General features: G+C 39.9%; 1 protein-coding gene across 1 annotated transcript in view; it reads left to right on the top strand.

Annotated features, from left to right (window-relative positions):
* The first annotated feature begins 1,955 nt into the window (after window positions 1-1,955).
* Window positions 1,956-24,979, top strand: part of si:ch211-196i2.1 (collagen alpha-1(I) chain) — an 88,071-nt gene continuing 65,047 nt past the window's right edge. The window contains exon 1 of the mRNA XM_034125656.1: window positions 1,956-2,146. Coding sequence (XP_033981547.1) covers window positions 2,023-2,146 — 124 coding nt within the window. The 5' untranslated portion in view covers window positions 1,956-2,022. The remainder of the gene's footprint in view (window positions 2,147-24,979) is intronic.

Here is a 24,979-nt window from a genome sequence, read left to right as displayed (position 1 = left end):
CTGTACGTTGCCTAATGGAGTAGAGATTGGTGTTCATCTCTCAAGTAGATTTTTCAAAACAACATTTCCAGACCTCCAACGAGCGTGACATGAACAGGGTGCCAAGTTTTCCTCTTACAGTTTTACTCTTGACTGCCCCCTCTGGACATGTCCGGGATTGCATGTTCTGAAATGAAAATGTGCATGTGCAAAAAAAAGAAAAAAAGAAGAGGAATTGTTTGACTTCATTCAGTCCATGATTTGTACCCTTTGTTTCCTTGTTGTATTTTCTGATTATCTAAACACACAATGTATCTGTTTCAGGTAAAGACAAAAAAAGAGAGCTTGAATAACATTTAATTACCACCAAAGTGGAAACAAGGCTCTTTCTCAGAAAAGAGATTCTGGAATGGCTGAATCCTTCGCTGCCTGATCTGTTACTTGACTGTCTCTCCCACAGTCATTTTGACTGTACCTATAGATTTTATATGAATATAAGTCCTTGAATAAAGAGGTATGATTATGAAATTGCAACATGAAGATTTCTGAAGATTGCATTGACATGTTTTGGGATTAGGGTCGGGTTTCCAAAGCATTTTATTGAATTTGAATCCAGTTTCAAAATCTGATACTCCATATTCCTGATTAAATCTTGTTATACGTAGCTTTTGGCAACTTTTAAGTAACAGCAATTGCAAATAACTTAATATGAAAGTTAGAACATAAGGTTTCACATTTAAACTGCCAGATAGATTATTGAGCGAAATGACCACATGTATTTTTTACCATTGCTTTTTGCCAAAGTAATATGAGGTTAAGATTCAATAAGAGACTAATTGGAGGTGAACTGAAGCAGATGAAATGAGAAACCCACATGCAGTCCAGTCCAGTACAAGACAGGTAACATAGTTTGAAGTGTAAGTGTTTGTAATTATGATGTGGAATTGGTGCCATTATGACAAATCTAACGGTTAATCCATCACATGTACATTGTGCTGGTTTCCAGGAGTACCCCTTAAAGTAGAGCTATATTAGGAAGTATAAATGTACATGCTATACTACAGTTTAGTGTGGGATACGTTTGATACTGCAGTCCTGTGCTGTATGCAAACTGAAACAGTACACATAAAAAAATAACCTTCCCAGGGTATATCTTAATCTGTTGTAAAAAAGAATTAAAGGTTGAAAAGGAGAGAATAGAATATTAACGACGTTACAATTTGTAATCCAGAATGATCCATAACATTACATTTAGCTGATGCTTTTATCCAAAGCAATTTACAATGACCAATTCATGTACATTCTCCCTGGAGTAACTAAGGACTAAGTGCCTTACTCAAGGGCACACTAGTGGTGGTGTTCCTGGCGGGATTTGAACTCACAACCTTCCGATCTTCAGCCCACCTCACTATCCATTAGACCACCACTATCCCTATAAAGATGACGTTGCAGAGATAAAACCTATACTATAGGAGCTTATTTTAAATATTAGATGGCAAATCAATCCCTATCAATAAACCTCTGCAAATTAAACCAGTGTGTACAATTGCTAACCAACTAAATAAATACATAAATAAAGAGCAATTTAATGTTGAATCACTCAGCACTGTCAGCAGATTACGTGATTCCTTATAAATCATTAATCTGCAGCAGTGATGAAAGGTCCAACGACTTTTTTGATATTTTTTTAATCAACACTTCGTTAAGTCGTCAGACAGTCGTTAAAACAAATGGGCGGAGGTCCTGCAGGATTTGATTGGTTTGGATTTTAGGAAAGGGGCGGGGCCTCTGCTGGCTGGTTTGGCGCTTCTATGATGAGCTGCTGCTGCAGGGGGAGAGAAGCTGCTGTCTGAGGAGAGGAGAGCTGGAGAGGATGACAAGTTAGTCCAAGTTAAAGAACAAAAAGTGCCGTTAAACAATGTTCCTCACTTTTGAGGACTAATGACAGCCTCTCTATATATATTTTTCATTTCCAATACATGTTTTGGTTCTCTTGTTTGCACCTCTTAAACTCTTAATTGCAAAGGTAATTAGCGCGTGAAGATGTTCTGCAGGTTGCTAAAATGGACACTTTGCCTCCTCGGGCTCATGAGCACGAGCACCGCCTCACCGGACGATGCACCGGGGGAGTTTGGAGGAGAGTCCGGCTCTGGGATGCTGCAGACAGGTAAGAGTGGTGTTGCACCTGCCGAGCCTTTTAACTATTGGAAGTTAAATATCAGTGCAGAATAGACGTGGTACTTTGTTTCAAGGCATTATTCTTCAGCAGGTGTGACGCATCAAAAATGTCCCAGGCTTTAATTTAAATTCGCAATTGGTGGTAATGTTACTTGGAGTATTTCATGAAACACTTTACATTTCTTACCCAACAAACACTTAAACTAAAGCCACCCAGCCTTTCCTCTAAAGTAAAGTGACTTACAACCAAATTACTTTTAGCTAGCTGCCTGGAAATTAATTAGCGAGCAGTGGTAGAGCACAAAAACAGATAAAAGATGGGTGTTTTTTGTTATTAGATAATTAGCTGCCCATAAACTCAAGACATCTCCGTAACTATATCCACAGGAGTTGGAAGTTCATTAAGTTATAGGTACTTGTGGAAAATAGTAGTTATTTACAAATGCTATGTAAAGACAACTATTGCTCTGCAGTAACCACATCATGCTTTTGTCACATGGTACTTATCTTCACCGTCCTCTGTATTCTGTGATTCCCCATTGTCATACCAGATGTAATGAATGCACAATATCAACTGTGAATACTCATTAACACCCTGTCACACCAGCACACTGATAAGTCATATTTGATCAGCTGGAGTTCATTACATAATTTGTTCAGTGCATTTTGTGTCCAGATGAAAATCTTCTACTTCTCATCATCCACCCCTCAAATACTCAACAGCTTCGTTAGTCCAACATTGATGCTGTTACCTCTCTATATTTTCATTCCAATACTCTGGTGTGTGACCAAACCCAAAACATGTGTAGATTGAATCGTTTGTTTGACAAGCTGTGAAGACGAAATACAGACCACAATGAAACAATAAGGCTTTTTTATTTAACTGCAAGGCAATTGGTCGTTTTATTTTCTCAATTGGTTTAACAGTTTCTCAAAGGAAAATAAAATAACACTATTAAGACATGTTACTATAGCTCACTTATAAGAAGAAGAAGATAAGAAGATTCAACTTATTGTCATTACGTAGTACAGGTACTATGTAACAAAACGGTTTCTCTGCATTTGACCCATCCTAGTGTTAGGAGCAGTGGGCTGCCATTATGTACGGCGCCCGGGGAGCAGTGTAGGGAACGGTGCCTTGCTCAGGGACACCTCGGTAGCACTTGGTCTTTCCGGGACTTGAACTGGTGACCTTCCAATTGCCAAGCTAAGTTCCTATGGACTTCGCCACCACCGTCATTGAACTGACCAACCTACTGATACAAGTCCACTCATAAATGTGAAGACATTAACACACATTAATGCCGTTCACATTGTAAAATGCCTTATGCCTGATTTGGCGTCCAGGAACCATCTTGAGTAGGCACCTTAATTGTCAAAAAACACCTGGCCAATGGTGCAAAACCATTTAAATACATTTTATGTTTTTAAATTGAATTGAAAACACCACTTGATTGATACATGTGTTTTTTACATGGCCCTAAAGAGATGATTTTACTTGCTGAATACATCACGCACACAACATTTTGTTATTCTGCATAAAACACATGTGGAAAGTGAAGCCAAAACTCATCTACAGTTATTAAATCCAATGGAATGCTTTCATTCTGCCAAGCAGACTGAGTAAATCACAACATCATTTTCCACAACCAGCTCTGTTGTCCCATCAGTGTTTTCAGTGTCTGGATCTCCTTTGTTTTATCAGGACTGTTGATACAGTGATAGCCATGTGTCGGCTCTAGCTTTACGTCGTGTTTCTGAGCTTGTTTAATCCACGATGACCTGTTGAGGTTGATCTCAGATTGGATCTCTGCCAGGCGCCCAACCATGTCATGTCTGGATTCCACAGCGTCACACATGCCATCACTTGAGTCACAAAGCTGACCCAAACAGAGATGTGAGAGCAGGGAACAGCTGAGAGTTTGGATAAGACTGCTGAGCGTGTTGATTGAACCCTGCCTGTTGAATCTTTTCACTGTGTTTACATTGAGTTACTGTAGATGGCAGAGAGTGAAAGCCTTGTGTAAACTGTCAATGGATATCAATGTACAGACGGATGTGTATGTTCTGCTGTGATGATCCCCTGTTGTTGTTCGGTTTCCCCTGATAAATCTCGCCCATTAGTAATTAGTAGGGATTTGTGCAAACGCAATGAATCAACACCTTCATATGAGAAAAAACAGACTGTAAAGGATAATGAGTTTATTCTTGCGCCATTTGTGGATTGTATCAAACAATGTAGTGCTGTGGAACTCTGTCTCAGGAGGTAGAGCAGGTTCACCAATAACCACAGCATGCATGCCATCGGTGTGGAGACGTGTGAATGTTTGTGTGAATAGGCGAAGGAGCAGAAAATTGTAAGCACTTTGGGTAATTAACTACAAATGCAGACTTTTAGCATTCATTACATTTTGGCGAGATAAACCAATTCTGACTCCCAAGATGAAATGACTGTAATTGCAGTTTTCAGTCAATGCCAAACTTGCTGCAGGCTCTTCAATATACCTTACACACCTTTTAATGTAAACTCAAAACACATGTTTTATAGGGCCTTATATATCGTGGTTGTACCCATTAGGGAGAAAGCATTTTTTAAGTAGTGATATATATATAGCAACTTTCAAGTAGCCTAAATCACAAAGACCTAAAGAAAAGTGCATGAGGGAACAGGAGAACCCACCTGATGATCTGTTGTACATTTACCATCATATTTATGACTGCAATGAATCACATTCTGTCTGTATTTGAAGCATTCCTTTTGACTCAGGTTTGATGAACTACTTTCATTTATACAATGACCATTCAACCCTTTATCCCAGCTCTGATTTGACTTTGAAGCCTGTGTGCTGACAGCAGTATGCACCATTCAGCCTGGTAGTAAATCAATTGCTGGACAGACCTTAAATCCTCCAAACTGTCCAAAATATCTTATTGGCTCCAATGATTCACTGGACAAAAAAAGCGTGTTCGTTTTGTGAACCTACAGTAGTGTGGATGCAATTCTCTGTGTAGTGAAATGTGCATGAGGGAAAAAATGTGGGCACAGTTGCCTGCCTTCACCTCTGTAGCTCCTTGAATTTAGGCGTCAGGCGTCTCTGTCATTTCCAATCCATACATTCATTCATTAGTCCATTCATTCTTCAAGTTGGCCATTCTTTCAGTCAGCCATACCCAGCTGTGTTATGTGATTCCCATATGTCAGGAATAGCTTACTGTAACCTCTGGCCCTATGAGATGGGTATCACTGGAGCACATTATGCAGAACAGCTGTTGGGAAGACTTTTGTGAGGTTCAAAAGGTGGGCCTGTGTCTGAGAGTGTCTTCATACTTCTCAGCATCAGCCATCCACTCACCTTACTGCTACTCCGGCACTACCACTTTCTTCAGAAGTAGGAATGGCAGTCTAACCTTCTTGACCTTATGTGAGAATGTTAATAGAGCTCTGACAGTGAGGTGCTCCTAAGCTGTGTCTCAAATGCACAGTAGTGCACACTTTGGAAATTTGGGAAGACATCAATTGACAGACTATGCTTTAGATTATGCAACTTCAAACCGGTTTCTGCCCTGCTAACCTAGGGACATTTACATTTGCTCGGTACTGTATGTTCGAGCTACCAATAGAAATAACCTTCAAGATTTCATTGGCACCTATCCTGTAGCCCCACTATTGGATATTTAGGACACACTTCATAGCATTTGCCTTGCATCAAACATTGCAACCTCCACAGGTTAGAATTAAAAGGTTAAGTTATATCTATATATTCTTCTTATGCAAACTCATTAGCTGAAATGAATGACAATTCAAGTAATGGATTAAGAAGAAGAAGTAGATAATATGTTAAAAGTGTAATACAGAAGTATTTTCATACTCCCTATCCTGTATGAGGGGTCATCATTTAAATCAACTTGGTAGACTATGCATTGCTTATGTCAGATCACCAATCCCTCAACCCAGATCAAAGCACAGTACCCACCATCTTCCAGCAGGTTGAGCTCATGATGTCATTGCCATAAATCGCCAGATCCACAAGCAGGCATCTGCATCCAATGAAACGTGATCTTGGGCTTAGTGCTTGGTGAGCCCTGATCTGTGGCCCATTAGCCAGCTTTAACCAGGCAGAGGCCCACATGATGTGGCATGCATGGTGTAACATTCCCAACACTATACACAGACTAAACACACTGGGTCCTCGTCCTGGTTCTGGGTGTGGAGTAGGTCACAGCTTGTGGGTTGGGTGGAGGGGGCTAGGTGCACACCATATGTTGGATCAGAACCCCTTTCCTCATCTGTATTCTCTTTTCAAGCCAACTAAAACCAGATGGCAGATAGAGTGGGTTGATAGTGTTCAGAGAGAGTTCCTCAGATGTTGACCGTTAACAATGAATAAAAGAAGGGGCTTTTTATTTTCTTTATCATCAACAACAATGTCACAATGACCACTTTTTAGTGTGGTTTCTCAATATGTCTCCCATCACTCAGTAACTGCTAATAGCCTGCAGACACATTACTGCCTGTTATACACAAACAGACACATTTATATGGAAAAGGCTATTTCATTCTTATTGTGGTTACGCTTGACTCAAGTGACAACACTTCATATTTTCCATTCTGTTCACCACTACACTACGCTTATTTGCAGCTTGCCAGTGTTGAACACCTGCCTTATGGTGTTGAGAAAGAGCTAATGGTGATAATGTGCACCTGGTGTCGCTGGTAGTACCTGCTTAAGATGCTGTTTTTTTAAGGTGTGTCAGTTAACATTCCAACTTGTTGCCACATTTAAATTGACATGAAACATTTCCATATCCAAGTACCATGGAACCTTGATGGAAGTGGTTAATAGTGCCAATCTGGAGATCATTAAAGATCTAGCCTACTTGCAGTTTGAGTGTGCAGGACTAACATAAAATCTACAAGGTACAAAAACAATGGCATTTCTCAAAGTGGCACAAAACAGGTGTACTAACAGACACTATTGAGCACATCATGAACCTACTGTAGAGTGGGCCTTTTTCAACAAAGGCATTTTGACTTGTCATTGAATAAAACGCATGGGTGTATGGTGAAATATTTGATGACTGAATTCTGGGGATCTAGTATATTTGATAACTAATTATTCGACCTAATTGCAACGTCAAGTCTCTTTTTTTGTAATGGAATTCCAATATTGTCTACAGTTTTTGTGATGGCCCACTGGCAACTTTTTGAAAGTGTACACCTTCAATAGTCGAAAAAATAAAAGCACGTTATTTATACTTGTTTATCCGACGGTCGTATCGGTGGGAATGTTCATTTCTGGCAAATGACACTTAATTTTAAAGCCTATTATCTTTCAATACCAATGACATGTCGATATCTTTGTGAATCCCTACTGAATTCCATTAAAGTCCTCTTTTTCAGGGTCTTGGTGTTAATGCTGCCTTACACTTTTATATACTGGGACAATTGAATAGAGTTGAGCCATTGTTTGTGTTTCTACACCTGCGCCATTCCTTCTATCAAAAATATGTTTGTTCTTTAAATTCATTGTTGTTTGAAACTCTGTATGGTCTCTGATGTATGGGTTTTGTTAGAGGTACCTGTCGTTCTTTTTTTTGGTCTCAGATTTGGCTGTATGCTGTGGTATGTCTGTTTTGTCATGTACTGCTCGTCTTGTTAGAGAAAAACCCACTTTCTTAATGCCTCCAAACAACATTTATGAGCAGAGGTTTCAGTATCAGCTCTTGGTATGAGTTTGGCATGAGTGTCTACAATCCTGGAAGACGTGCAGACCTAAGTCTGGTGCATATTGGTGTTTAATAGCACAACCTGACTTTATTTGGCAGTCATTTTTCCCGTGGGACACATTTAAACTATCAGATTATTGTTATCCATCATTAAAAAAAAGTCAAGGTAAGCCAGGAGGCCAGTTTAACTGCTGCAGCTGTGACATGTGTAACTGCCTTAATACGCCTGTGTTCCGCAAAATAGATGCCAGGTGATGCAATGTTGTTTCATACCAGTGAGACACACATACACACATTTTTCCTGTCTTTGCCACATAACTCATAGTTCACAGCGATTTTCCTGTCACATAAAAAAATGAACATATTTAAACCCATTTATGGTTAATAGTCAAATATTTTGGGATCCCTTGAATCTTACATAGGTACCTTAATACAAAACACAGAAGCTCCAGCATCCATCTGCCTTTTTGTTGAACTCTCTGTGTGATCAGCAAGGTGTGACGCATGCTGTATGCGTGTGGCTTTTTATTAACTTGAAAGTCGGTTTTGACAGAAATGTCACAACAGAACAGTATGGCTCTTTTATATGTTTAGAGGTTTCAGACAATGATACAGTTCTGTGGCATTCACTAGAGGCATTCGCTACCATTTATTAGGATTTGGCTCTGAAGACATTTCAGTTTTTTGTGTCCGGTAGGAATGAATTGATACTAAAAAGATTCCAAAGAAATGTGTTAATCTTGCTGGTGCATTTTTACCTTGCAATGTTTAAGCACAACGAGTCAGGATTTCTTTAACATACCTACTCTGCTTCCCCTTTGAGATTGTTTTTGATCCATGATCCCTGACATATGAATGCAAAAAAACAAACCAAATGGCACCATCTTTCGGCCATGGCATTGTAATTATAATTGTCCTTCATTTACTGTTGTAGGGGTTTTCTCTAAAAAGAATGAACTTAACCTGCTCGATGAAATGAATAGGTGTTTTTGTAAAGGTGAAGAGTGATAAGTTAACATGAATGGCACTCGACATGTTCATAAACGTCCTCATTGTGATGAACATGTGCAGATGCTTATCTTTATTGGATTGGCTGAACTTGACTGATGCAGGACCTGAGGTGACAACTCTGTTATGACTAACAGAACTCGAGCAGATCCTTGGTGGGACAGCCAGAGGGAAAGAGTAAATATTGGTTTTGTTTTCTTTCTTTTTTCACTTTCACTCGCTGTCTGTCAGGACCTGTTGGACCTGTTGAGCTTTTGTTTACTTTAACGTGATTGATTTGTTTTGAAGTCTGGCTCAGTCCGGTGTGTCGCCATCACTGCTCAAAGTCCTGAGTGTTCAGGATTGATCAGCCCTGTAGGGTTTGTTTCTGGGGAACAGGGGTTGACTTGCTTTCTTTATTCATCGCCTGCATGGCACTGTGCCACTCTAATCAAAACCGTTCCCCCCCAAAAAGAGACATTAACCAGCTTTGTTGTGCATTGGAGAAAGTGTGCCTGTTTGAAGGTTTGTTGGCCACATGTTTGTCTGTTGGACATATTAGGGGGTTCTTTAAGGATACAAGTGGTAATTAGTGCCACAGCCAGATCAGAGTCAAGGTCCAAAGAAAACCTAAAGCAAAATAAAACAAAATGTCCAGCTAATCCATTTACACTTGTTCAGACATGAGACTAAAAATGTCTAATGTTTGCAAAAAAGTATGCTGGAGACATTTTTAAAACTTAAAAACATGAAAAGGATGATCCGTCTTGCTAAAAGTAGTTTGCCTTTGACGCATCCAGCTCACTCTTTTGTTTAATAAGCTCACTATCAACACGTCCAGGTAACGCACCCTATTTATTCCTTGCTAATGCTACTTTGTGAGCAACACACATCTTTGTCCAAATGGCAATAGTGCTTGTTAGTGTTAGCTGTTATCTGCCCTTCACTGGATATCTCATTTACTTACATTACAGTTCAGAGTTCATTCTATTTTTGGAAAGAAAATTAATTGAATACAGTAGTTTGAAGATGTTTTCCTAACTAAAACCAGTATACAAACAGTATAACTCAATTCATGTCAAAGTAGGTTACATGGGGTTTTTTGTTTTGTGGTTTTAAAAGTGGTAAAAAATTGAAAAAAATGTTTTTTTTATCGTCTTCTACCTTTCTCGTATCTTGACATCCCTACATAACTAGTACACACTAAGGAAACTACAGATACAGCAGGAAAGGAAACACCCTATATGTCTTTATGGACAATACTATTAGCATTCAATATGAGTTTTACCTGTCCTATTCATATAATTAGAAATCCGGTTATTTGTCTTTTATTTTTGCAATGACCTGATGTCATGACATTATCTTTTACTGTACAGAAAATGTAGAAAGAAGGCTTATTAACAATGAACAATGCAAATACAGTTGGGATGCCCACAATGCAACTGATTGTACTTAAGTCAGCCTTTCGGTCTGCAGTGCATTCCCAAGAGACATGAGATTGTACTTCTGCAGACTGACATGGTACAGATAAAGGCACAGCCAGTTACAGATAAAGGCTCCGCCAGCTACATTCCTGTCACTTTTACAAGCTCAATTTACATAGATATTAACCCCTTTCAAACACACAGACTGGAGAGAGGACAGGAGGCCAGGCACTGTGTGTTGAATCAACATAGAGGAGTCAAGACATATCAGATTGAATGCACTTTTAAATGCGGGACCTGCAACCAGAAGTGCTTCTATGACAAACCATTGTGCCTTCTCTATTCTCTGAAATAATACTGTACTTTGAGTTTGTGGGCCTAAACAAATGGTGCATCTAATCAGACTACAGACAATGACGTTGTTCATGTTCTACTTCATTAAGTATGGAAATGATATGCCCAATGCTAAACATGGTCAAACCTTTAAACACATAATTGGTTAAGTATTGATGTGAGCAAGTTTTAAAAGATACATTAGGTTTTAGTGACACTTTTCTTTCACCGTATAATTCATGGTTTATAGATTAACCACTGAAGTAATTACTACGTCAACTGAACTGGTGCTTTAAGACTAGTTGTAGTTGTACAAATATGAATGTATAGTTATATCACTTAATGGGTTTGGGTGCAGAATAGAGCTTTTTTTGTCATGGTGTAATTAAGGAGCTAACAATACCAGCCATTGCCACTGGAGGTCCCCTGTCTTCCTGATTTACTAATTCAAACAGATAGTTTCGTAATGGCTGATCAACAAATGTGCTTCTCAGACAGTCCTACTTGGATAACTGCCTAGCTGTTCAAAATCAATCTTTTCCATCATCATCACACCACAGTCTTTGTCGTTTTTCCCTCGGTTTCTTCGCCTCCCCTTTTCTTAAGTTAAGGGAGGATAACCTGGTTCTCATGACCTAGCTGTGTTTTCATCTCCCCTGATTAGGTGAGAGTGAGGTAATCTGCTGTGGTCTGTGCTGCTGACAGACATGAAGGAAAAGCACCGGTATGTTGGCTGCTGGCGCACACACAAACAGACATAGGCCTGTCGGGGAATTTGAGCGTGGTTGCCATTACCATGTTCCAGGGCCAAGACTTTACATAGATTGAGTTTCCATCAGTCTGTGCAAAACAAAGTCAATCCGAGGGCATACAGTACGTGAGAACTCATTCTACAGCATGCATCAGCCAGGGTCTGTTAGATTCAATATTTCATTCTGGAAAACAAACTATTTCCAGAATGTAGACAGTTAAAACGAGTAGACAACAAAACGGAAGCTTTAGGACTCGTTGAGATGCAACTCTCTTATATCAGTGTACTTTGGATTCTTACACTTTCTCATTTCTAGAGTCCTCCTGTTGAGGCAGATGTCCTAACTTGCTTTGCATATGGACTTTGACAGCAAAAGAGGAATGTTTTTTGTTGTTGTTGTGACTTTTCCCTGTCACTCTGTCACCTATTAGGCTGCCCCTTGATTACTCTCCCCTGTACCAGGCTTTAGTTTACTGGAGAGCTGAAGAGTAACCAACTGAACTTGACGTTTTAGGGTCAGGATTCATACAGCACACGGCCATTTGACAGCGCTGAGCAAGCCCTGTAAAGCTTTTACAAGAGTTTTTTACAAGCACTTTAATGACTTTGTCAATATAACTTTGTGTTTTCTTACCCCATTTGTGTGGTCTGTACGATAATGAAGACCTTAACAAGACAGGGCAGTGGTTACGAGGGCAGTGAAGACTTTGAGGTCAGGAGATCCCAGTAGGCCAATATCTGGCCCGTCGTATACTCTACTTTGTCATTTTAACTGTTTGTTCAACATATATTCATTAGCATTGTAATTAGGATTCATTATCCAGGAACCATGAACGTCTGTAACATATATCTTGCCAATGAATCCTGCAGATTAAGATATTTCACTAAACAATGTTGAAAGTAGTTTCATAAAAAAACATCCAATACTTGATTCATTTCTGTTTAAGGTAAAGTCATTTTAATGGCAAGGAAGTTCTCCTTTTTAAAATGCATATGTTAAAAAGCACACCCTATAACTTTTATTAATGTTGTTAACACTTTATTAAAACTGGACATGTTGGAGAAACAACATTTGAACTTGACAGCAGCGTCATGAGTATTTGACTTAGAACGGGTCTACAATGTTTAACTTTACTGTGGAGTGTTTGCCACATGAAGACAGATGCAGTGCAGTTGTACTGTTTGTACAGAAGTGACAGCATAGTGGAGCTCTGCCAGTATTATGGTGCCATTCCCATACACATATATGCTTGTATAACATTCATGTTAATGCTTGAACAGGAGTGCTTATGTAGAAAAAGAACATGAAACACAATTAATACAGTAAGGAGTGGTGCAGGAATAAGTCCTAAAATCAGAAATAAGCTAGCGTTTTCCCTCGTATCGAATAGGTTCTATGGTTAACTCAAGCTTTAGAGATTTCCACATTTTGTTCTACGACCTGAACTGAGTCTGTTTAGGGTCTGTAAACACCCCACTCGTGTATGTCTATTCTGTTCATCATAACATTGGCAGTGGCTAATAAGTGCGTAAACGAGACTGCTAAACATTATCAGGCCGAAAACTAGTCCACCTTTAACTTAGCAATCGTGATGCGCTGCCATGCTACCGTGATGTAGTTCATTTTGGCAGTTGCAGTTTTGCTAAAAAAATCATAAAAGTTGTGGTAATATGTGGAAATGTTCCTGCTTAACAAAACGTATCATAAAAGTGTGTCAAATATATTATTTGCTGCAATATTTCAAAATCCAATGAAATGACATTTGCTTTTTGTCTGTCATCACTGCACCACACTTGTGTTATTTAGTAACTTCAGTCCATTTTCGGACAGTGTTTCATGGCTATACTGGTTGTACATGTTTTACTGGTCGAAACCACAATCACGAAAGAAATATCCATCATAAAGGAAATGTAAAGTGACTTCTTTCTCTCAAGAGAGTTTTTGATGTTGATATTAATGTTTTCTGTGGAGATAGATATCTCTTTTAGTTGGTTTTAGTTTAGTAAAAACATTTTTCCCACCACCTACACATGACTCTATGGGTGCTTGTGGTTTGTCTTCTGTCCAAAACACACCCAGATTTACTCCTTGGATTTCCACTCAAGTTGAGATGTGTTTCTTCTTCAGTGTTCCAGCAGGCTCATTATCTGACTCACCAGCTCCCTCGGCCTTCCAAAAGCCCCTTCTCTGCTTTCCTCATCTAATGTAAAATACTCTTATACAGGCCATACTACCCTCCCCAACCGACCCTGCTTTGTTTTTCTAACTAGTATGTAAGACACATGTAGCACAAAGGCTTTCCCCTCAGTCTGTTTGCATGTTCAGCCGACACATTCCTCATCTGGCTGTGTGGTTCTTGAAATTGCAAAAAGGCGGTCAGAACATGGCAAGGAATACACAATTATTTAGATAGCTTCAATGAGCAAGTAAACACAATTAATAGCCTCCTATTCCTACATTTCTGTGGTTCTGGAGCTAACATAAATCTCACTAAATACCTAGCTTGACATGGTTAAAGATATTCTCATGTTGCTTGTAGAACATGAGGATTACCACAGGTGCTGTTTATGAACCAGGTCAGTGTGGCTTTGGGGAGTGGGTGTTTACAATGTCGATTTCTCCAGATGTACTTTGTGCTTTGTCTGTTGAGGCCTTTTTGCCCCTTTCATTTGTTCTGCAGTCTCCATACAGTAGGTGAGGTCCTGGGAAGGATCTTGGCCCAGGAGCTTGATGTGCATTGTGCCGATGTGTCGGCTTGGTGAGAAATGAAAGGTCTCTCATGCAAGGCCAACTGTCAAGTTCACATCTGCGAAAACATGCAGAAACCAGGGCTTACTGTTTTTAGCATTGAAGTGTCATAGTACTGCAGTTTAACTAGAACATGTTTTTCTTCTGCCATCATTTTAATTTTGTAAAAACAAAGAAAAGCTTTATTTATTTGGTCCACTATGGTCCGATTCAGTGCCATGAGATTCTGTGAACTCATTGTCCCCAGAGGATAAACCCTACAGATGTTGGTCATCCCTGACTTTTCATTCATGAGTTTCAGTTTGTCTTTTGGATTGGATTGCTGTCAAATGTAGAAGTGGTACAGAAATATACGTCTGGTCAATTAATGCTGAAGAAATTGGTTTGGATGGCTGACTATAAATGAATACACAAGTTAAGTTATTCTTTCAGGACTGGACCTTTCTTAAGTTCAGGGTTAGAAATAGTTGTGCATTATAAGGTTTTTACATTGAATCTAAAATCCTCTTTGGTGCGTTTGGTCGCAGTTACATTGACCTTAACCTCAGAGACCTGAGGGTCATCATGCCCAGGGCGAAGTGGAACAAAACTCTGATGGATGTCCTAGATTCCCATCAGTCAGACTGACTCTCTCTCTCCTGCCCTCTGCCCTCACGTCATTCACTTAACATGTGAAGCTGAAGTTACGCTTCCCCGAGCTTTTTCATTAGGCTGTTTAATGTCTCAAGTTCAGTACCTGTCAGTACATCTAAAGAGGAAATGTAATACATTGGTGACACCTAGGTGTGTATGGTTTGATGTGCAGGAATATCACTAAGCCCACAGGGTCATCATTAGTATTATTCACTCTTGCAAAAACAGCAGGGAATTTGTCCCAAGGGCATGTTCTTCACTCCATCCACTTCCTTTGGTGTCCTCTGATGAATTTTTCAACAGGCAAGTTTTAAAGGCAGACCAGGACAAGTGCTGACTGGTGCTCTTCTACGTTTCCTCTCCCTGAGGGAAAGTTTTCCAGAAGAAACTCTTGCATTATTTCTGGGAAGATGTTGTGTTTTGAAGGCTTTAGCAGCTCCATAAGTGCCCTTAAATGGCATTCAGACATTAACAAAACATGTTTGGATAAGCTGCACTCCTGGGTCATACTTAAATAGTATTTATCCCAAGAGGGGAAATGTTAACATGCTTGAGGAGGCTTAAAGTAATTTTGTTAAATGTCACAACAACTTAAAGGTTTTGCTAGCACATTAACGTTTGCTTATTAGCACTTAACACAAGGTAGAGCTGTGGCTGATGGGAAATGGCATTCGTTTTTTGCAGGTATTTAGCCATTAACCCAAGTGTATTGAACAAATTAAGAATTCAAACTGTTCATTGCATAGATTAAAAACCAGTAGCTTATCAAAGTTCTCTCTGAATCTGTCCAAAAAATGTGCGGAATTTAAAATCTATAACATTTAACTTGTGAAAAGTCAGAGTCCTGCAGATGGAATATTACTTACTTATTGTGCATTAAGCATCACAGTGACCTTACCTCTTCTCTGACTTACTGTATGCCGTCATAATGTTTAATTGACTTGGCTGATGACCGTCTCCAGTGTTATTAAGGCTCTCTTAGAAGAGATTACAACGGCAGTTAGGCAAAAGAAACACAGCACAGGAAGTGGTTATGTCCCTCTCAGCCCTCCAGGACACGGTCATTAGTGACTCTAGATAACCACTCTGAATATACAGTATGGAGGCAGATCCGGTCCTGCAGGCTTTACTGTCTGTCCAGTGAGAGACAAAGCTTTAAGATGTGTTTAGCCTAAAACAAAGTGAATATACTGTAGTAAAACAAATATTGTTTCCAAATGTTCACATTATAAAGACTGTATTGAAGTGTACATATTGAATGTCTTTTCCCTAATGCTACAGCTCTGGTTTCAATATATATATCTAGACCCCTTCTGTTCCTCTAGAGGGTAGTTTCTAACATCATCCATAGTATAAGTTTCTGCTTTTCCAGATGAAGACCTTTTACAAGTTTGAAAGACAATGGCCCCTATCTACTGTGTTCTGAGCCTGTCACTGGGTCTTGTTACATGCAGCCTCACTGCATACAGTATCTGTTAAATCCATTCAGTCCACTGAATTCCCCCTGTGTCATGCATTAGGTTATAGGCCCAGTTAACAAGCCTCTCTTCACACAAACATAGATTTTACCTAAGCTCACTCTATCCTCTGTAAGCGACACCTTGAAATAAAATCCTAACGTCGGATCTCTTGCTGTCTGATCATCACACTCCATAAAGCCTGCAGTCTGAGTCTGCTCTGACAGAAAGTTTTTCCATCTGTGAGCATTTCACATTCTGCTGTTCAGTTAAAGCATAGTGTGGCAGTAGGTGTGCCCATCACTCAAAGCTTTGTTGATGACTGACTGATGGAGATGTTTAGGAACACGGTCTCTTAGGTTTCCTGTGTTCACTCCAACTGTCCATCTCTCATTTCCTACTTATCTGGCCCGGTGATTCCCCCCTCGTTTTCCACCAGAGCAGGTGGAAGTCTTTAATCTTGGGCCTATTCGGGCTGCCCTATCTACCAGAGCAGAGGCCAGTAATTGTACCAGCACAGTAATTGAGCTATCTGTTGGTCTGTCTTGGACTATTAGAGTAATGTGATCCCACCACAGGACGGCGTGGCAGCCGGCTTTCCTTCCCCTGATTATGGCTGTTGGAGGTCGGCCAGACCAAGAGGCGGTGGCGTGCGGTCAGAGTTTGATTTAGATTGGAGGGAGGATGTCTTATCTGCGGTTATCACTGCGCTAACCAGCCACCAGAAACCACTGGGCCTCCACAGACAAAGGAATTCCCTTTTACAATTACAAATTGCTAGAAGGGGGCAGCAGTTCTTAACATCCAGCTAAAAGACGCACTTTAGAAATATTATTGAATCAACTCTTAAGTCCTGTGATGTTCTATTTTCTTCACAAGTTAAATGATCTTATTGGTGCTGGGCAGGCAGTTTGATTTGTGATATTTTTCACTGTAGACAAACAGCCTGAACCACACAGTTACTATCATGAAAAAACAACACTGAGTTAGACTACGCTAACAGGGTCTCCATACAGGATTCAGAGCTCTCGAAGTGGAGAAGGCTATGCCAGCAGCTAGCAGCTAACGGTGCTAACAGCAAGAACAGTGCAAAACACGGCAACATAATTTACTGACTGTCAGTGTCAACTCTATCAACCTGAGGCAGAACCCGAGGGTGGGTTTTTATGTTTCGGTAAGGAAGGCGTTGTCAGCGGTTACAGCTGTATTTTTGCAGTGCCGGAAAGTCTTAGCCATACCCAGGAGTCACATGCGCTAACATGCACGCACAGTTGGACTGGCTACGTAAGCAAACCACAGAGAAGCTGTAATTTACGACGCAAAAAAATGGGAGCATGACTTGATTCTCTTCTCTGGGAGCAATATACCTTAACATAACGGATAGTTATTTTCTGCTGTATTAATGCTCTGAATATCAGATTGATGACCTTTAAAATCTCAATAGAGCTGACCTTCAGTTGGTAATTCCCTGCCTGTGACAACAAGCAACTTGGAAACAAATCAAATATTTCTAGAAATACTTTTTTACTTACTAGGAAATAACACATGTGAAACTAATCTGATGGACAATGGTTTAATTCAAAAGAGTTTCTAGAATGCCATGACAGTGAGGCAGCATGTGCAAAAACCAGCATCCTGGAGCTAGCTCAGCAAAATGGAATGCAGTCATTTTTAATGTCATCAATTAACGCCTGCGCTTTTTCAACTTTGACAAGCTAATATATGCTGTGAAAAAGGTGTATAGCAATAAAAGACCCTATCCGCAAGGCTAACATCACAGCATATTAAAACACTGATTGTCTCATTCAGCTATGCACAGTTCCAGGGGCTTCAACTAAGTGGAGCATAGACATCAACTCTAATGTATTTCAGCTGAGATAGAGCATAAACATCTGCACACTAATTCATCTGCTCCTGCAGTTTGTTTCTTGACAAAGACAATGCCCTGCTATCTGCAGACAGCTTCTGGCTAGTGTTAGCGACAAGGCAGTTAATGACGGATTCAACAACGTCAATTCGACACTATTCAGTCACGAGAATAAGACTCTGTTCAGGTAACACAAGTTAACTGGAGACACAACCAGAGAGCTCAGATCATTTGTTTGATACTGACACAGAGCCTTGCGGTGAAAAGGTCCAGTTAAGTTTTGTTTCTATGCTTAGTCTCCCTGCTAGCTTGCACTGCTTGATTCAGCTTTAATCTGATTGGATGCACGTCTGAAGTTCAGCAGTAAACAAGTAATCATTTAAACCTTTATTGCAGCGATCGGCGACAATTTTGAGCCCTATGTAACGCCAATGATATCGCTTCTGCCTAATCGTGCATCACCCTCCTTTCTGAGGAACACAATGGCAAAGTCAGCGCAGCGCCATTCTACCGCTGATCAATTGAAGGCAGCTTTTTATGATGTAGCTGTTGATTTCACAATGAGATGACCAGAGCCAGCTTGTCTCAAGGAATCAAGACCGTTATGTAAAGAGTAGCAAGATAGCATAAAGTACCTATTCTTGTTATATTTTGACTAAAAGTGACCTTTTTTTAAACTTATATAATAATAACGTAACTTTTATGAAGTTTCACATTTTGTGCAAGGGCGGATTACAAAGTAATATAGTGCCTAGCCCTAACTTCATACATTTACACTGTCTTGGCTGGGTCTCTGACAAGCAACAGGTTTAACATTTTCAGAACTAACACTATGATTAATGAGGCATTAATATACAATAAAAAAAGGCCAGCTATGGTATAAACCACAATCTCCTCCTGTGCTCTTTGAAACCCTCCTAATGGTTAAATCATTCTGGCTTCACAGCATCACTTTGCTCATGTTGCTCTACATAGACATCATGAATGAATAAACACTAAGAGCTCCATTCTCTCCGTCCCTCTCGAGGTTCTCCACGGGGCACGGCGTGTAGAATAAAGCATACACATTAGAGACGCCTGTCTGTGTTTGAGAAGGAAACGGGCCTCAGCTTGCAGTCAATGTGCTGTAGAGGAACAGGTCCAGTCAGAGGTGAGGGAACATTCATTATGTCGTGCATCAGTGGCCCTCAGTGGCCCCTGGATGCTAAGGACTCACCCTTGATGACAGAAAGCCTTTCCTCCATAACTATTACTGATCCCACTGGAGGAACAGCATGCAGACAATCCCCATAGGATACTCAGTTTTATACCATAAGGTTTTGCTTAAGGAACCCTGGAAAAATAATTAGAACGTTTATCAATTACTGCAATTCCCTGAGATGAGCAAGGCCATCCGAATGAAAAGATGAGTATATCCCCTATTACATATCAGGAATTACAAAACAACTGCATATCTGGGCCATGGGTTCATTCATTGTCTATTCAAAAGTTCCTTATTCAGTTAATCACACACGCACGCACGCACACACGCACGCACACACACACACACACACACGTTAAAAACACAACCAGCATTACTGCCGCTGATAAAAATAGAATAAGTGTAGACTGTCCTCGTGCCATTCTCTATTGTTGGCTCATGATGGACCTACACTTTGCTATTTACTCTAACAGTTTGGCATAAAGTCTGTAAGCTCCTAACAAGCTCCACTGATATCTGAGCCAAGATAAATTGGAACAAACTAAAGTTGTGTGTCCAAAGCGTGATGCTCTGGGAGATCTTAATGTGAACTGTAGTGTGTACAGCCTTTGTGTTTGGCCTCTCTCTACTCTGCCACTCTGCTGATCTCAATGTGTGTTCATGTTCACGCTGAAGAATCATCACTCTGGAATGAGAATATTTACATGTTTGAGGCTTTTCACTCATGAAAATGCAAAACATGTTCAACAGTTTTCCTTTCTCCCTCGTATGTAAAACATCTCGGGTTTTAAATCGTTCCATCTGTCAAACATTTCAAATAATCAATGCTGTCAATGTGATTTTTTTTCTTGGTAACAAAGAATGTACGACAGCATTGTAGAAATATATTCTTGTCTTGAGGCTAATTAGATGGGTACAGTCTGATTCAAATGCTGCCATTACTAAGAAAGGATCAAATGTGTAGCTGTTAACCGCTGAGTTCAAATACGTACACCCTATGCACACTTGTAAGGACATACTGATTGCTGCTTGTGTTTCGGTTAGTGGATATAAGTCTCGTTTGCGATGTCTCCCATATGTGTGTATGTTGGATTCTATACAGCTTTTCAGGCGTATGCTGTGCAGCGCTATGCAGACATGGCTGTCTTTAGGAGCTGAATGCTGCTTAACAAATGACACTATAGCTGCCTCTGGTGAAGCAATAGATGAACAGTTTGGCTTTGAGTTATTTTCTATCATCCCCTTAGTGTCAATTGCTTTTCTGGTTATTTGTCAAATTGATTGTTGTTCTCTTACAACTAAAGAATAGTGAGGAATGCTAATCAACCAATACATTTTCTAGCTCGATGTGATTATACACTAATCATTTGTAAGCTGCGCGCAAAATAATTAAAGGGACAAGGACACGTGTGTATGTTTGCGTACCTGCAGACAGAAGCATGTTCCTGCAGGTAGCTTCAGAGCGACATTCACTGACTTTGTTGCCATGCATGACCCCTTAACTCACAAGCAGTACATTAACTCTGTCATTGGCCAAGCTTTTAAGAATATTCAAAACATGTCAAACACATAAAGACACCGCCCTTGACGTGCCTAAGAGTTGTTTTTAATTTGACCTTTTGCTTAATATTGTGTTTTTTTATGGTAAACGTGTTCAAAACGCAAATGTGAAATCTGTTGTTCATGACAAAGAAACTTGCTTGGCGCCTTTTAAGACAGCAATTATGAGACTGTCTCAGAACTGGAGACACGTTCTCTGACATGTGGAGAAAACATGGTCAATTGCTTCATAGTGAAATGCAGAATGCATGTGAACCATATGTGTGTCTCATAAACACAAAACCACTTAAAAAAAGATCATAGATGAGTTACATATGATCCTGTGTTATTCCTAGATTCATATTTCTGGATTATGATCAATGACTCATGAGTGATAAGTAATCTAAAACCGAATTGTATTCATTGTCTGACATCTATTGTCATCAACCACTTTTTATCTCTCAAGTAAATGAAAATAGTTCCGGCATATCATTTCTGTAGTAGCTATTGAAGTTGAGTAAACACAGAATTACTGGAGCCTCTTTATTAGTTGACTGAATGTCTCTCTAGAGGCCTTTGTATTCTTTTGAATGACAATGCTGGATCATCATTAAAGGCCTCCGTTTGTTATACAACATATGATCACTGTCCCAGATTTATGATGAGATTCAGAACATGGCATGATAACACTGGAAGACAAGATGCTTTACAATGGCCGAGGACTATTATAAGAGATCACACACCCATTGTAAAGCATCTTGTCTTCCTGTGTGTGTGTGTGTGTGTGTGTGTGTGTGTGTGTGTGTGTGTGTGTGTGTGTGATGTGTGTGTGTGTGTGGTGTGTGTGTGTGTGTGTGTGTGTGTGTGTGTGTGTGTGTGTGTGTGTGTGTGTGTTGTGTGTGTGTGTGTGTGTGTGTGTGTGTGTGTGTGTGTGTGTGTGGTGTGTGTGTGTGTGTGTGTGTGTGTGTGTGTGTGTGTTGTGTGTGTGTGTGTGTGTGTGTGTGTGTGTGTGTGTGTCGTGTGTGATGTGTGTGTGTGTGTGTGTGTGTGTGTGTGTGTGTGTGTGTGTGTGTGTGTGTGTGTGTGTGTGTGTGTGTGTGTGTGTGTGTGTGTGTGTGTGTGTGTGTGTGTGTGTGTGTGTGTGTGTGTGTGTGTGTGTGTGTGTGTGTCCGTCAGCACTCGTACCCTGATGCATTCAGTACAGCCCTGAATGTCTTTGTCGGCGCTCGTTCTTTGTGCTTTTTTGAGTTTTTTTTTTAAACAGTTCATTGTGTAACATATGGTGATTTTATTATTATTATCACAGGTTTTAAGTCAGTGCTTGGAACATGTTACTGTATTTCCAGTTTAACAAGTTTCATTTATGACTTTTATTGTCATACGTCATCACCATTAGTTATTCTTAAAGAGTGCTGTTTGTTGTGTAGCAATACATGTGATCCTTTCCTGTACAGTCTTCCTGTTGTTTAAATAAGTCTGCAATTTGTATTCTTTTTCTTTTGTTGAACAATTTTTCTCAGTCTCAACAGTGAGCATACCTTGAGACTTGCCTAAAAAACGTTTGTCTGACTCCAGGGTAGGACAAAGGGCAGAATGACCCTGAAAGTCTTCACTGTACTTTCTCCTGATGCAGGACTCAAACATCTGTTTCACTTTTGCCAGAAACAAGGCAGGCCTGACTGGTGGCCCCTCCCCTCTCTCCCCTCTCTCCCCTCTCCCCCCTCTCCCGTGGTAATGGCTTGATCCTTTGATTATAGTGTTGGGAGAAAACTACATGAGTATGTTCCCAAGTTTTCCTTGAGGGCACAGCGTTGGCACATGAAATGCTCTTTCATGAACACTCATGCACAAGTGGTGCTTAATAACGACCATCAGAGCACCACATCAGCAAGTGTGTGTGAGAACATTTTCCACTTCCTGGGGCTATCAATTACTGCTCATTTAGATAATGTAGCATCAGCTAACCCACACTTCCCATACTTCTCGGTATGACAGTGAAGTATGTGAGTTTTGTGATTGATGTTAAATGTAGTTGTTATGCTTCATCGCAATTTGTAAATAGTTAGGAGCTTTTGTAATTGTGTGCGTTGTAAATGAGTGGTGTGCAGATTGGACATATGAGGCCTATCTAAACAGCTCTGATTAATGATCTATGGTGGAAAATCAAGGTAACATAAATGACTCGGCTGCAGTTTAAAGGCTAAAATAAAGTGTATTCATACAATATTTTGAGTCACATGAATGTTTCTACCTTTGAGGTCATTGTGTCTACATTAATATCGATTAGATTTGTAATCTAAAGATGCTAGAATCCTGGGTTCTGGAAACTCTGTTTTCCATGTTTTATTGATTCAAAATGAATTTTAAAAAAAAGAAAGGAGGAAAATTAAGAGAATATTGCAATCATTAGATGCAACCAGTAGTTTTTTTTTTGTCTGCACATTAAACAAAAGTCACATCTTTCAAACATATTGAGCGTAATTTCAGTTTTGGCAGATTTGTGAAGTTACTTCCCCTGATGTATTCAGCTGAGTCATTCATGCATCACCATCAGCCCGTCATACACCAGCTGTTTGGCCATCAGCTAAGTAATGATACTAATCAAAGCTACCGTCATGCCAACATCATTTGAACTGCATCCAGTCTTCCTCAGAGTCCTGCCATTTCTTCTAAGTCTGCCGTCTGTTTCAGAGAAGAGCGCAGACATGACGCGTCTGCTTTCGTTTTAAACAAGCTGTTTCTTTCATGAAACGTTTGATCCTTTAATGGAAAACCAACATTAATTGCCCGAATGAATGATCTCACTTTGATAATGAGAGCAATAGTGATTTCTCAAAGCTATATCAGTCAGCAAACAACTAATTATCCACTGAAGTAACTTTTATCGTGTGTTTGTATGAGTAAGCTCTAACTTACTCATTAATATGTATTTTTCACATTTATAAAAAAATTAAGCAATCATTAATAATTACAGGTTTGAATCATTTGGTGTTATGACAAATGTAAGGTCAACCATCTTTTAGTAATCATGTATTGTATTGCATTCCCAGTTCAGATTGAAAGTTGAACTTTTATAACATTGGGGGACTCAGAAGAGACATATTTTTTAAGTTACTGAGGCTTTTTTTGTTAAGCATGCCTCAAGACTCACCATATAAGCCTCAAGACTGCCTCAATCCTCAAATGAAAATTGCCCTTATGATGTGTTCACAGGCTAAGTAGACCCTTTTTAAATAATGAAATAATCTTCATGGTGCGGTGCTCCTTAAACACAAGCATTTGCATGTTTGGTTAGCATACTTACTGTAGTCCTCACTATCAAATATCCAAGTAAGCAGATGTTCAGTTCATTATCTGCGTTGCTTGTGGCTTGAGACTAATGAATGTTTTTTAACTTAAAAAACGGACATCTTGTTTACCCGATTAGCAGCCTCATTGATTTCACATTCTTCACGGCTGTTAACTAAAGGTTAAAAGGGCAAAGAGAACCATTATTCAAATAATGTCTTCTGTCTAAGTGGCCCTCGTCCATATATCTCTGAGGATTCCTGTAAGGCTGGTATGTTGGAATTTCTTTTGTGTGACACCAGATACGTTCGCTCGCTGCCATTCCTCGGGGCAGCAGAGTGTGACCGCTCTTTGTAGTCCAGTGATTCGTCTGGCATTGCTGTCAGGATGAGTGTAAAGAACAAATGGGTCTGACAGACATGGATTCATTTGTGAAAGTGCATGAGAGAAGTAGGGTTTAATCTTACGTGAGCTACCCTATAAATCTTATACAACCTTTAGAAAAAGACCTCAAGCAGCCTGAGACATGTTCATGGTGGTTACAAACCCAGGGATCCATCCTAAAGTGCTGCTATTATAATCTGTAGGCACCCTGCTGCTCATGTAGATCACTCTTACATGACCAGCCTTTAGTCAAATGGATTTTCTCTCTTGTGTGGTAGTAAAAAGCACCTTCTCTGTTAGCCTAATTAGTCTCAACATGGCCTCTAACATAATGACATTGCCATTTAAGTTGGCAATGATGTGAGTTCCCAGGATAAAGTGTGATCAGTATACAACATGTCAGTGTTTGAATGGTGACTCACTTCTCTATATATGATCAAAAAGCTGCATTCATATTCCTCTGGAGGAGTTGTTAAAGTGCA

This window comes from Trematomus bernacchii, unplaced genomic scaffold, assembly GCF_902827165.1.
Source record: "Trematomus bernacchii unplaced genomic scaffold, fTreBer1.1, whole genome shotgun sequence".
NCBI lineage: Eukaryota > Metazoa > Chordata > Actinopteri > Perciformes > Nototheniidae > Trematomus > Trematomus bernacchii.
The sequence above is the reverse complement of the archived record's forward strand: the minus strand, read 5'-3'. Positions and strand labels throughout refer to the sequence as shown.